The 14,985-nt window shown below is 38.7% G+C and overlaps 1 protein-coding gene across 1 annotated transcript; it reads left to right on the top strand.

Annotated features, from left to right (window-relative positions):
- The first annotated feature begins 877 nt into the window (after positions 1–877).
- Positions 878–14,277, top strand: LOC121250370 (NADH dehydrogenase [ubiquinone] 1 alpha subcomplex subunit 9, mitochondrial). Its single transcript, XM_041149486.1, has 12 exons — positions 878–1,165; positions 1,260–1,356; positions 1,780–1,844; positions 2,055–2,140; positions 2,304–2,388; positions 2,497–2,567; positions 6,889–7,020; positions 7,888–8,003; positions 8,144–8,267; positions 8,395–8,463; positions 13,548–13,668; positions 13,850–14,277. The coding sequence occupies exons 1-12, from the start codon at positions 1,069–1,071 to the stop codon at positions 13,987–13,989; spliced, it is 1,203 nt and encodes a 400-aa protein (XP_041005420.1). The 5' UTR covers positions 878–1,068; the 3' UTR covers positions 13,990–14,277.
- The last annotated feature ends 708 nt before the right edge of the window (positions 14,278–14,985 follow it).

Below are 14,985 nucleotides of genomic sequence, written 5' to 3'. Positions count from 1 at the left end.
AAGTTGAAAGAGAGAACAAATCTTGTGGATACTGATCTCAAAGCATGATCTGCTTGATGCAGTGGCTACAGAAAATCATGCTCTATTTGTTGAAGTTTTCAAAAAAAATGTCATGACAGAAACTAAAATTCAAGCATATAGCATCACAAAGTGAATAATTGATAATTGCTGGGGAAGCATAAACAGCAAAGCTACCATTTTCCAATGACTCAAATGTGGGGTACCACTCACAGGAACTTTGAGCAGGGAAGTTGGTCCCTTGGCTTCTATCATTGTAGAGTAGCTTGAACTGGAAAGCCACGCGTATGCTGGGACTGAATATTGCACCTCGAGGACGATGATAGCATGTAAACGAAAAAAGAGTAATGCTACATACTATATTTTCACTACAGAACCTTTTAATAAAAAAAGGCTAGAACTCCTTTAATAGTATTGCTATATTTACAAAAAAATTACACAAAAACAATCCTATAAATTGATGTGGATTCATCTGATCTGTTAGATTTACCTTACAATAAAAATAATTTTATAATCTGACGAATCACATCAAATCATATTAATTTGTGAAATTATTTTTGTATAATTCCTTTATAGTTAGAGTATTTCTTTTTAAAATTTATTGCAATGAAAACTCATAAGCTAGAACTTGGAGATCGAACTTTATTGAAAGAATCCATTTCCTTTTTATTCCATGATTTATCTTCATTTTAAAAAAATAAAAATATAATATTCTTAACACAAATTCAATATGGAAGGATGTAGTACGTGTCCAATTATTTTGTCCTACACTAAAAATCTAAAAATATCCCTCTCTTAGAAAAGAAAACCCGAAAAAGTAACAAGAGCCCATTAAAAGCCGGCCTACTGGGCCGTCCAGCCCAGTGCAGCCCGTGTTCACCCTCGGGGCCTCAGGGACCCAAATCAAACTACACACCTTGTGCATGTTAGCACTTTCGACCATCTCCGCTCTCTGCCTCTCCTCCTCCTCCTCCTCCTCCTCCACCTCTGACTGAGCATCAATCTCTCTCTCGCGCTCTCGCTGTGGCTTTGTAGCTGAGGAAGCAAGCGATGCAGGCTATTTCGAGGCGTTTAGGGCACCAATCCCTCAAGACCTCTTCGCCTTCAAACTTGTCCCTAAAGACCATCTACCCTGTCTACGACCACTGTAAAAATCGCACACCATTTCCTTGAATTTTCTCTGGATTTTTTATGATCGTAAGTTTTGAGATCAAACTTGGGTGTTAATGATTGCTTTGAAGGTAATGGAGCTGATCATCCGTGCTACGGATCTAGTTTGGCCAATAAGGGTGTGGGGCACCTCATTCGCAAGGGCACAGGTGGAAGATCATCCGTTAGGTACATAGTTATCGTCGAATTTACTTGGTTGTTCGGAAAATGAGAGAAAATCGTGGTTGTGATTCTGAGAAATGTAGAATGTCTGAAATGAGTTCTCTCTCTTTCTCTCTCTCTCTAGCCCCTCTTTATTTTCGAACTGAGGAGGGGGAGAGAGAGAGAGAGAGAGAGAGAGAGAGAGAGAGAGAGAGAGAGAGAGAGAGAATTTCACCAATGTGTGTTCGTTTTCTATTTCCTGATATATCTCAGAAACAAAGCATAAGCATTTGTTTTGTAACGACAAATAGAAACAAAAAACTTTCATTCATTTTTTGGTATTGGTTTGAAACAATGCTTGATTAGATAACGCAGTGAATGAATTGGCTCATACTTCTCTTAATGTGATTGCTTATATAATTTTGAAAAGAAGAATGCTGCGTTTTGCAGTGGCCTTGTTGCTACGGTCTTTGGAGCTACAGGCTTCCTTGGTCGCTATGTTGTGCAACAACTTGGTGAGTTGAGTGTACTATTGCTTTTAGTATATAGAATGCGTAGAACTTGCTTGTGCGTGTTTTCGCTGTAGAAATTTTCTTATATTTGGGCACATTTCTAATTTGAGTTTTCCTGAAAATGATTATTAAAAAAAGACATGCAAGCACTTGTGTGAGTGAGTGAGAATGGTGCGTTCAGTGGTTTGTACTGACACTTCACTTTTCATTCAGCTAAAGTGGGATCTCAAGTATTAGTTCCTTTCCGAGGTTCTGAGGATTCCCACCGCCACCTCAAGTTGATGGGTGATTTGGGACAGGTAGAGTAATTGATAATGTTTTCATAAGTTTTATATTTTATGCTTATAGTATTTTTTTCAAAGTTTACTCTTTTACTCTTTTTCAAAGTTCAAATTATGCTGTTGAGCATTCATATACTCAATCTACTACATATCTTGTTTATCTTGTTGTTCACTTACTCAGATTGTTCCAATGAAATACAACCCAAGGGATGAAAATTCCATCAAGGCTGTAATGGCGAAGGCTAATGTTGTTCTCAATCTGATTGGTAGAATATTTTCGTGTTTGGTTTTATGTGATGTAGCTTTCTGTTAAAGTTCTCTCAATCTTGGAGGTTGTGAATGAACTTATAATAGAGTAACTACCTTGTTGACAGGAAGGGAGTACGAGACAAGAAACTTTAGCTTTGAGGAAGTGAACTATTCCATGGCTGAACAACTTGCAAAAGTAGGTTCCTGCACATATGCTGTCTTTATTTTATAGCTCCTATGCACTCCTAAAACTATTGCTCTCATTGGCCACACTAGCTTCCATAATCAGTAGAAGGTGTTGATATCAGGCCAATAAGCCAAGTGAAAGGAATAGCTGCTGGTTATAGAAAAAATGGGTTTGATAATGGAGCATCAGTAACAAGAAAGAGAAAATGCGTAATCTGGGATATTCTAGAATATGCTTGAAGAATGTAGCCTTCTTAAACTGGGCCTACCTTTTACTAAGGATATGATTTTACTACTTCTTGGTGAGTTAAGTAGTTGAACCAAATCCAAAATAAAGGAAATAAAGGTATGATTTAACTACTAGCTGTGTACTGTGGTTGAGAAGAGTGAAACAAAGAGAAAAAAGAAAAGTTGGCTCTTCCCCCAGAGAAATGTTAGGAATTTGGACCTCCCAAATTCACCCTTAGGATCCACTTTTTGGTGAAATATGAAGAAAAACAGATAAATAATAACAACACAAGAATTTACGTGGAAACTTCCAAAAACAGGAGAAAAACCACCAGACTCAGAGAAGAAAATACACTGTGAAAAATTATTACAATCACACAATTTTTCTCCTCACCCCAAATGACACCCACGAAGCTTCCCCACTAGCAAAACTTTTTTTTTTTTTTTTTTTATAAGTAAGAGATAAATTTTATTAATGAAAAAGGCCTAAGCCGTGTACACAGGAAGTATACCGCAGATCACCTAAATACATTCTAAGAGTGATTAACTAAAGACAAGAAGTCATGAATATTATCCCCAACTAAAACAATAGCAGAAAACCAAAGCAATAAAGTATTTAAAAAGAAAATCTTCAGCTCCACCACTGTTCCTTGTCTTCAAACTAGCAAAACTTTAACTCTCACCTCTTTCCTTTTTACAAGAAAAGGCTAATAGAGGACTTTTCTTAGAGTCACAAGTTACTAATTAAGCTTATGACTTGGTGTAATTAACTAAAAGGCCAAGCACCCTATTTATAGGCCTTGAGGCCTGCTCCTTACTTTTCACCCACCGGTGTGGGACTCCAAAGGAGCAAACCCAACAAGAAAGAGGGGGTTGTGATATTGGTTTTCTTTGATGCTTTAACATGTCAACACCTCTTCACAAGAATTTCAGGATAAATTACGAGTAATTTGAGTGTCATTTATGTTTGTGCAGCTTCATAGGGACTAATTATTGTTATTTTTATAAGTAAGAAATTTATTAAAAAAACCACGTAATTAGGCATAGCCCAAGTATACAGGAAGTATATAAGAGAAAACACCTAATTACAAACTAAAGCTGAAAAACAGCACGAAAGTCATTGGAACAAAATCCATCCATTACAATAACTGAAGCCCCAAGCAACAAACTATGCAAAAAGAAAGCCCTAATCCCATCCACCGAGTGTTCTCTATTATCAAAACAACATCTATTCCTCTCATTCCAAATACACCACATAAGACAAAGAGGAATCATCTTCCAAATAGCCGCTATTTGACGATTTCCTTGAATCCCTCTCCAACAGGCCAAAAGATTCCTACACTCTTAGGCATCACCCAAGAAATGCTATACTTGACAAAGACCTCATCCCACAAAGACCTCGACACATCACAATGAAGAAGAGGGTGATCCACCAATTCTTCACACCTTTTGCACATAAAGCACCAATCCATTACAATGATTCTACGCTTTCTCAGCTTATCAATAGTAAGTATTTTCCCATGAGCAGCCAACCACCCGAAGAATCGAACCTGAGAGGCACTTGCATCTCCAAATATTCTTCCTAGGGAAAAAATCACTAGAAGAATGTGGCACGAAGACTTTGTACAAAGATCTAACCAAAAATTTCTTACTACCAAGCTGATTCCAGATTAATCTATCCTCCCCTCCAGATTTTAAATTTAAGGTATAGAGCAAGCTGTAAAAATCAGTGATAGCCCCCACCTCCCAATCTTGGTCATCTCTAATAAAACTTACTGACCACTGAATAAGACCAGCGGTGTTTCTCATGCAATCAGCTACAGAAGCGCCTTTATCCGAAGCAATTCTAAAGAGGGAAGGGAAAGCAATCTTCAAGGCCACGTCTCCACACCATAAATCATGCCAAAAACTCATCCGATTACCCCTACCCACTTCAAATCTGAAATTTCTGAAGAACTTTCCCCATCCATTGCAAATGAATTTCTACACTCCCACTCCATATGCCCCTTTAACCTCATTTGAGCACCAATCTTCCCAAATACTCCCATATTTGGCACCAATAACAATTCTCCAAAGAGCATCCCCTTCTTGATGATACCACCACAACCATTTCCCTAAAAGTGCCTTATTGAAAGTTTTCAGCCTTCTAATCCCCAAACCTCCTGAATATAAAGGAGAGCAAATCTAATCCCACTTAAGCAAGTGGAATTTCTTTTCATCCTCCAATCCACCCTACAAGAAGTCACGGAATATCCTTTCTATTCTATTAGCCACTCTTGCAGGCAAAGGGAATAAAGATAGGAAATAAATTGGGATATTTGATAAAGTACTCTTGATTAAGGTGATTCTACCACCTTTGGACAAGTAGATCCTTTTCCAGCCAGCCATCCTACTTTCAATTTTCTCTAAAACCCCATCCCAAATTGCCTTAGATTTAAAAGGTGCCCCCAAGGGAAGACCTAGATATTTCATAGGCAAAAAAGACACCTGACATCCCAATATATCAGCCACATCCCCAAGATTATTGACCAAACCTACGGGGACCATTTCATATTTGGACAAATTGACTTTTAATCCAAATACAGCTTCAAAACATAACAAAAGCACCCTCAAAGAACGGATCTAATCAGAATTTGGCTCACACAGGATCAAGGTATCATCCGCAAAGAGTAAGTGAGTGACATTAATGCTGCCATGGACGAAACTACCCACCGAGAAGCCCGAGATAAAACTCCTATCACCGCCGCCTTCAACATTCTACTTAACACATCCATAACTAAAACAAAGAGAAAGGGGGACAAAGGATCCCCTTGTATCAATCCCCTTGAGCTGTTAAAAAAATCAGCTGGAATGCCATTAACCAAAATTGAAAATCTAGCTGAAGAAATGCAATACTTCATCCACTCACACCATTTTCCCCCAAAACCATGCCTACCGAGGATATATATAAAAAAATCCCAATTGACATGGTCAAAAGCCTTCTCCATATCCAATTTGCAAAGGATGCCTGGAACTCTGTCTCTAATTCTACTCTCCAAGCATTCATTAGCAATGAGAACAGAGTCAAGGATTTGTCTACCCTTGACAAAGGAATTTTGAGATTTTGTGATGATCTTCCCCATAACCAAACTCAAACGGTTAGCGACCACCTTTGAGATAATCTTGTACACACCACTAACAAAACTGATGGGTTGAAAGTCCTTCACCTCTATGGACCCAACTTTTTTAGGATAAGCACAATGGACGTAATATTAAGGCTTTTCTCAAATTTCATAAAAGAGTGAAATTCCAGAAAAACCTTCATGATATCCTCCCTGACGATGTCCCAACATGCCTGAAAAAATGCCATGGAAAAGCCGTCGGGTCCCCGCGCTTTATCTTTGTTTATACCTCTTATTACATTAAGCACCTCCTCCTCTTCAAACATTCTTTCCAACCAAACTGCACTGGGCTGGTCAATCGAATCAAACACAAGCCCATCAACTTTGGGTCTCCAAGAAAACTGCTCTGTAAGAAGCTTTTCATAAAAAAGGACAATGTGATCCTTAATAGTTGAATGATCCATAAGAACACTACCATCTGAGTGGAGCACCTCAATTGCATTATTTCTTCTATGAGAATTAGCAACTCTATGAAAGAATTTGGTGCACTTGTCTCCTTCCTTCAACTAAAGAGCCCTAGACTTTTGTCGCCATGAAATCTCCTCTATAAGAGTAATTTTTTTCAGATCAGTAGCAATACTGAGTTTCCTTTCCAGATCATAGGGACTAATTATTAGTGATAGGATCTGGATTAGTGCCTATAATATGCTCTAAAAGTGATGCTCTGTTTGCAATTAGTAGAAAGTGGAAATTAAATTCAGAAACTGGGTTGAAGATTGCATTAGCAGTTAAATTATCAGCCAAAAGCCCCTCCATTGCTGGGGCACGTGGCACCCATGTTCAGGAAAAAAGAGTATGCACGATGCTTATTTCTGTGTGTACCTGAATAGTGGATTTGTTAGAGAATTTTTGCAGATTGGGTGTTTGATGATATTTCGTTTTTCTGCGGGACATAGATAGATTTTCTGTCCTTTTCTTTCTCATCCATATTAACTTGTGCAGATTGCCAAAGAACATGGTGGTATCATGAGATTCATTCAAGTTTCTTGCTTAGGGGCATCTCCATCTTCTCCATCTAGATTGCTAAAAGCTAAAGCTGCAGCAGAGGAAGCTGTTTTGAGGGAATTACCAGAGGTAAAACTTATTTTTTAACAAGTTAAAACTTTATTAATGATCAAGAGTTTTATGAAAGTTCTTGTAAACCAGAGCAATAGTAACTGATAAACCTACGTGTTGGGCAAGCTAAGCACAGAATGGGCTTCATCTTTATATTGCACTTTTAATTCTCAAGGTGGGTTGGCGGTGAGGCATAGTAGTATATCAATTGTATTGGGTTCAGAGGAGAAGGGGCCTGGGAGCAAGCTGCTTACTTCAAATTCAATGTCATAGCCCAAATATAATATTTGAGCATTCATTCATGCATCTTTACAAGATTATAACATTTTTCATGCCGTCCATCTTTGTAATGTGCTCTCTTTTTCAATGTGCTTATGAGCTTAAAGTCCTTGCAAAACTTCTTATCACTCACTCACTCTCTCTCTCTCCTGATTCTAATAATATTTTATGGTTATCGTATATTTAAGAAATATAATACCTGATGATCATTGCAAAAAAGTTTGACAAGGTAATTTCTGAGTTGAATTTATATCAACTGCAAGCAAAAATTTAATGTATTTGTGGTTTAAAGGTGGTAGTTGGTTGTAGAATCTATATCTATAATATTACTTGCAGAGATAGTTGAAAGAGAGAGAGAAAAAGATCCGAGAGAATGTTTGACCGGAAGAGAACACCAAAATTAGGGCTTTCCTACTACTCAAGTATTATTTAAGGTTAAGTATTAAAACAGTGTCTGGGTTTTACACATTTATATTTATTCCTTGGGTTTGATAGACTTTTGTTGACAAATTGAACGGAAATATGCTCACATGGCATGCCACGTGGATAATAATGGATGTGGCATGCTACATGTCTAAGAATTTCTGACATGCAGTTCCTCTACAGGCCACAATTATGAGACCTGCTGCAATGATTGGTACTGAGGATAGGATTTTGAATCAGTGGGCACACTTTGTAAAAAAATATGGCTTCCTTCCACTCATTGGGGATGGATCTACCAAGTATGTCTTGAATCTGTCATTTGCAATCTGGTGATGAATTATTTTAGTTGAAGTTTAAAACTTATCATTACCACTAATGGCGGCTGTGTATTATTTTTAAATTTTTTTATCGACATTTTCCTGGCAATCCTTTTTTGCAGAATCCAACCTGTATATGTTGTTGATGTTGCTGGTGCAATTGTTGCGGCCTTGAAAGATGATGGCACGAGCATGGGAAAAGTTTATGAGCTTGGTGGGCCCGATGTCTTTACTACACATGAATTGGTAAAATTCTCTTTCTCATTGTTCTGGCTTTTTTTATAGGTAAAATAAAGTTTTATTAATAAAAGAAATTGTTCTGGCTGTTGCATTGGTATGATCTGATTTTTACCGAGATTTTGGCACGCTGTAGGCAGAACTTATGTACAACATGATTCGGGAATGGCCTCACTATGTCAAAGTTCCTTTCCCTCTTGCAAAGGTACATGGATAAATGCCAATATATTAGGGCTATTGGAAATGAATCTTTTGAATGCTGTTGTTCAGTGACACTGATTAGCTCATTTTTAGTTTCTGTTGCTTTAAATGTGTGGGCTTGTTGGCCTTTAGCAACCCTTATTCAGAATATCTGTAAGTGATTGATTTATCAAACATGAAAAGTTTGTGCTGAACATCTTGACGTATCATGATGTACAAGTAACCCTTCTTTTGCTCTGTTTTTTGTTTTTTTGTTTTTTGGTTTTTGTTTTTGTTTTTTTTTTTTTTTTTTTTTTTTTTTTTTTTTTTTTTTTTCCCTGAGCAAGTAATCCTTCTTAATTATTGGTATAAACACTTTTTCTAAAATTCAATAATTTCGTTAAATTTTCCTCTGTACTCGGGCATTGCCTATTTACGTGGATTAATAAAACTTCTTACTTATAAAAAAAAATCGTTAAATTTATCTTCTTTTTTTTTTCTTTTTTTTTTTTTTTCTTTTTTCTGTAAGCTAGGAATCTCTTTGATCATCTACTTCCTGGGTAAAGACTGCTTCCATTGTGCTGGCAGATGACATTGCCAAAAATCTACAAGACGTGTACCAAAATTTATTTTCTGCTTGGGATTTCACTTGTAACAAAGAGGCAACACTGTTTTCCTTAGAAGACATATACCTGATATCCAGTGGCAGTCCAGATTTTCCTTCTTGTGACCCTAATTATGAAAATATACAAGGCTGAGACTTGTTTGAAATCATCAGTGTTAACTAAAATTTTTGTGCAGTTTTTATCTCTGTCTGGCAGTTGTTGCTTAGTAAGACTTTCAGGGGTGCTATTTGCCAATCAGCCATGATTAACCTTTTTTGCTGTCATATATGTATTTTTTTATAAGTAAACGATATTATTAATAAGGATAGGCATAGTCCAAGTACACAAGATGATATACAAAAGATAAGACCTATCTAGGTCGCAGTAGTGGGAACAAGAGAATCATGTAAATTTAGGCCATTAAAGTCTATAGCTATGGCCCATAGAAATAAAGTACGGAAAAATAAAGATCGAAGCTCCTCTAGTGTCCGCTTCTTATCTTTAAATGTCTGATCGTTACCATCTTCCACACGGTTTTGATTTGTAGAACACCTCCCGGAAGTGTCCAGCTGGCTAATAACTCAACCACTGTGGCAAGAATTACCCAATTTAACTCTACTCGGCTGAACACTTCAATCCACAAGGCTCTCGCTATCTCGCAATGTAGCAAGAGATGATCCACTGTCTCGCCAGATTTCTTACACATACAACACCAATCTAAAATAACATGTTCCTCGATTAGGATCACCTACCAAAAATCTAGCCACAAAACTATTTCTAACCATGGCTGATAGCATCCTACTAAGGGCCTCCATGATGATAACAAAGAGAAGTGGGGACAACAGATCTCCTTATCTTAGGTCACGAGAACTGCTGAAGAAACTAGCTAAGCTGCCATTAATCAAAACTGAGAACCTTGCCGTTGAGATGCACCATCTGATCCATGTACACCATCTCTCCCCAAAACTACATTTCTCCAACAAATAAAGAAGGAACTCCCAGTTTACATAATTGCATGTTTTTTCCATATCTAGCTTACATATAATTCCTGCGATACCAGATTTTAATCTGCATTGGCTATAAGGACTGAATCCAAGATTTGTCGACTTGGTTTCGTAATTATCTTACCCAAGGCCTCCCCTAACCTGTTTGCGAGCACCTTGGAGATAATTTTGTACACCCAATTAATGAGGCTAATGGGCCTATAATCTTTCACCTATGATGCTTCAATCCTCTTCGGGATCAATGCAATAAAAGTAGCATTTAGACTTTTTTCGAACTTCCCAGCCAAGAACAATTCCTGAAACACGTTCATTATATCCTCTTTCACTACCTCCCAATAGGTTTGGAAAAATCCCATCGAAAAGCCGTCTAGACTTGGTGCTTTGTCTTTAACCATTCTTTTTACTACACCATAAACCTCCACTTTCTCAAAAGATCTATCCAACCAAGACGTTGTCTGTGGCTCAATAGTCAAAACCGAGTCCATCAAGCTTTGGCCTCCACCCCTCTCGTTTTGTAAACAACTATTCAAAGAAATTTGCCACGTGATCCCAAATCATAGGAGCCTCCATGCTGTCTATACCATTGATATTCAGCATTTCAATGGTACTATTTCTCCTATGAGAATTAGCCACTATGTGGAAAAATTTTGTGCTTCGGTCCCCTTCTTTTAACCGTAATGCTCTTGGCTTCTGATACCAAAAGATCTCCTCTAGAGAAATTACTCTCTCCAACTCTGAAGCCAGCTCTGCCTTTCGCGATAATTCTTCTAGGGAGAGGACTCTATCCTCAAGTATCCTCTCGAAGTCTTGTAGCTCCTCCACCATAGTTTTCTTTCGCTCCCCTATGTCTCCAAATGATTGAGAGTTCCAAAGCTTTAAATCATTCTTTAAAGCTTTTAGTTTGCCTGTAAGTATGTAGGAGGGATACCATGAAACTGATAAGATGACAACCATTGTTTTACCCTGTTCACAAAGCCTTCACTTTTAAGCCACATGTTTTCGAACTTAAAATATTGGCGCCCGCCTTGGATACCACCACCATCCATCCAACAAGATGGGAAAATGATCTGAGCAAAGGTAAGGCAACCTCTTCAACACACCTTTGGGTAATGCATTTCCCAATCTGGCGAGGTTAGGAATCTATCCAGTAGAGACCACATCTGATTATTAGACCAAGTAAAGGGGTCCCCTATGAGAGGAAGATCCACCATATTCAAGTAAAAAATACATGCTGTAAATTCTGTCATGGCTGGGCACAACCGACTGTCTCCGAATCTTTCACTATGGAACCTTATGACAAAATATCCACCTATGCACCGGGGGAGGTCCTACCAGCTATGTATTCCAACAAGTTCTTCCCATAATAGTCTTCTGATACTGTCAACATTTGGCCCATATATACCTGCAAAAGCCCACAAAAAATTATCTTCCATAGTTTTAAAGGAATAGGCCATAGTGTACTCCCCTACAAAATCCTCCATTTTCTCCACCACCCTTCTATTCGACATTAGTAAAATTCCACCCAAAGCCCCATTCGATGCCAGATAGACCCAATCTGCATAAGGACAACTTCAATCACTTTGCACTATTTTCCTAGACACCAATTTCAGCTTGGTTTTTTGTAAACATGCTATGTCCGCCCTCCATTCCCGAAGCAAGTTTTTTATGAAAGACGCTTATTTGCCTCATTCAACCCACGAATGTTCCAAGACACAATTTTTGGCTTCATAAAGGAGATACAATCCCCTTCCCTTTGGATCTATTACGGCTTGAGCTGCCCTCATAGTTCAACGACCATTTAAGTCTCTTAAGCTCCCGCTGTTTCTTAGTCCTAGATTTCTTAGACATAGAGTGACCCACCCCTTTATGGCAGTGAGAAGAGCCATAAATTATTCCTCAAAACCCACACACTCCATTCCCACACATTGTTGAATTTCATTTACCTTTCAGAGCACCCACTCAGACACATTGAACTCGTTTGGTAACATACAATTCAGGGGAATGGACTCCCCTTCTCTAGAATCCCACTGCAAATTCGATGGCATCCCCCATTCCTCCCCCCCCCCCCCCCCCCCCAAAAAAAAAAAAAAAAAAAAAAAAAAGAAAGATTTCTGCCCTCCCATTCGACCACAGTACCCACATTGTTGCCAGAGGTTGGAGTTGTTATTTGTGTTTCAGGAACCATCACCACATCATTACCACCGATGGGGTTGAGCATTTGAGATACCCCTTTACAACATCCTTGACACTATCCTCAGTGAAATCCATCCTTATCTCGCCCTCTCCTTCCGATAGTAACTCGAGATGCTCCTCAAGTTGATGCAGGGCCTCTGCCTGAGAAAGTGGTGCTTCCAGGGTATTTATACGCCTTTTTTGGCCACAATAAATCGGGAATGCGACTGTCAGTGGCGGGATCTCCTCTGTTTTCCCTTTTCGCAACGATGCCAACAGTTCCACCACCGTCGATGGTCCCACAGCTGGTTGCGGTGCACCTGATGGTTTCTCCGACAAGGTTGCGGGGTTTCTATTGGTGGTGGGTCAATGGTCACCCCCCTTACAAATCCTCCAAATGGGAAGAAGCCTGACGAGCTGAGGCCTTGAGCTAACAGGCTCAAGCCCAACTAACTGGGGCCTTACAGCAGTTGAGGTTTCCCCTTTTTCCCCACTGGATGAGGCCTTGAGCTAATGGGCTCAGGCCCAATTGAATGGGGCCCTGAGCTAACGGGCCTAGGCCCTTGTTATGCTGATCTGATCCCACACTCAAACCCACACAAGGCCCACTTTTTTCCAAGCCCACTTCCTCCCTTATAAGCCAATCCACCCTATTCTATAAAGTGCTCAACTGAGCCTTCACGTCCAGCAGTGTACTAAGGACTTCCCCCTCTGCCACACCACCTGCAGGTCTGCCACCGCCACCTTGCCACTGTATTGGACGAAAATCTCTGTCAAAGCCATGTCCGTTACCCTTCCTAGTAGCAACACCTCTCTGCCCTTCCATGCCTTTGTCCCCTTTTCGAAATTCATGGGGTTTCTCCACCATCAGCGCCTCCCTATAGGAGTGAGGTTGCGGCTAGACCTTTGCTGCCTGTGGTATCTTCATTGCTCCATCACTGTAAGTGATCCTCCCGTCGTGAATAAATTCCCACAGAGCCTCCGCCATCCTTTTCCACCCTCTAGCCTCCTCATCAGGAACAAATATAAAGTTCCTCCTACCACTGCCACCATATTCCACCACCGCGGGTCCGCGATATAGCGGCCTCGACCATTCAAACAGCGCTGCGCTATAAAACTGTGATTGCCTTCCCTGACTGTGGTGAAGAAATCTCTCTTTTCTTCCTTCATGCAAGAATAGATGTGCTGTCATATATTTTGAGGCATAGGAAATGTTTCTGTTTCTGATTGTGTGCTTGTTATTTGGTCTTATTAGATGCAGGAGTGGGTTTACCATGTGTTTTATATGCCAACTTTCTAAATTACTTTATGTGAATAAATGTTTTCAGGCTCTTGCAATGCCACGAGAAATACTTCTTAACAAAGTTCCCTTTCCATTACCCAATCCTGAAATTTTCAACTTGGATCAGATCCTTGCATTAACTGCAGATACAGTCGTGTCAGAGAATGGTGAGTTCAAATAAATGTTATCTCATGACCTTTCATTCTTCTTTTCATGCTTGTTGTCTTATGATCTCTCTTTTTTTTTTTGGTTAAATAGTCTTCCCCCTTTTTTTCTGATAAGTTAAATAGTCTTCCCTTTTGGTTGCCTTATTCTATTATCTCTTGATTTCTATGATTGGATCTACAGCTTTGACTTTCAATGATCTTGGGACTGTGCCTCGTAAGCTGAAAGGATACCCTGTTGAGTACCTTATACAGTATCGTAAGGGTGGCCCCCAATTTGGCTCTACGGTCAGTGAAAAAGTCTCTCCTGATGCATGGCCATGAGGTTCTATGGGTTTCTATGCTAAATGTTTTTAGTTCGTCTGGTTGAAGACATTGAGACAGGCCTGTAATGCCTTCAATTTCTTTTAGCAAATTGAAATAGATTTTTGAGTGAATGACTGCTGTATCTTTTATTCAGGATGTAGAATTCACATCCGTGTTCGATAAAAATTATGATTAATAAAAGTCAAGATACTTCATCTCTACACATGGCATGTACTACAAGAGTTTTCATATAATCAAATTCTAGAACTCCTTCATAAAGAGAAGGTACAATAGACTTTGGTTGTCTGTTTCTTTTTCCCTCTTTTGCTTACAATAAGAAAAGAAAAATACTCTAACCACAAAGGGATTATACAAAAGCAATTCCACAGATTGATGTAGTTTGATGTGGTTCGTCAAATTGTAAAGTTATTTTTATTATAAAGTAGATGTAACAGATCATATGAAACCATGTCAGTTTGTAGGATTGTTTTGTATAATTCATTTGTAGCTGTAGCAATACTCATATGAAAATGAAAAATCTATGTGAAGAGTGCTTCTTTTGCTTATAAGAAAATGATCTTTGGACTTATTTTCTGTCTATTTGTCGACTATGATAAAGGTGAATTGCCATTTCATCGTGTTAATTACATATTGTTGTGTTTGCAACATGGATGGAAGCATTATTTCTAGTTCTGTTGATGCATTCTTTTTATTTTCCTCAACCAATTGATTAGTTGATCGCATATGCTAGAGTTAAATTTGTGGACTATCTATCATCAATGGAAAATTATTACTCTGGAGTATGGATGATGTGGTACTTCCATTCTCATAACTATCATAGGATGGAATGTCATTAAAGTTAATGAGAATTTAATAACATGTCATTCCATGAGAGGATAAGTATTGCTTGTCCATATTCAAAGACTACTTGACAATTACTTGTTCTCGACTAGGAAAAAGATCAGTGAGTAATGGTCAAGGTAGAATAGTTTCAATGATGGGTTTTCTTTTTGT

This window comes from Juglans microcarpa x Juglans regia, chromosome 2D (genome assembly GCF_004785595.1).
Source record: "Juglans microcarpa x Juglans regia isolate MS1-56 chromosome 2D, Jm3101_v1.0, whole genome shotgun sequence".
In the NCBI taxonomy this organism is placed as follows: Eukaryota; Viridiplantae; Streptophyta; class Magnoliopsida; order Fagales; family Juglandaceae; genus Juglans; species Juglans microcarpa x Juglans regia.
The sequence above is the reverse complement of the archived record's forward strand: the minus strand, read 5'-3'. Positions and strand labels throughout refer to the sequence as shown.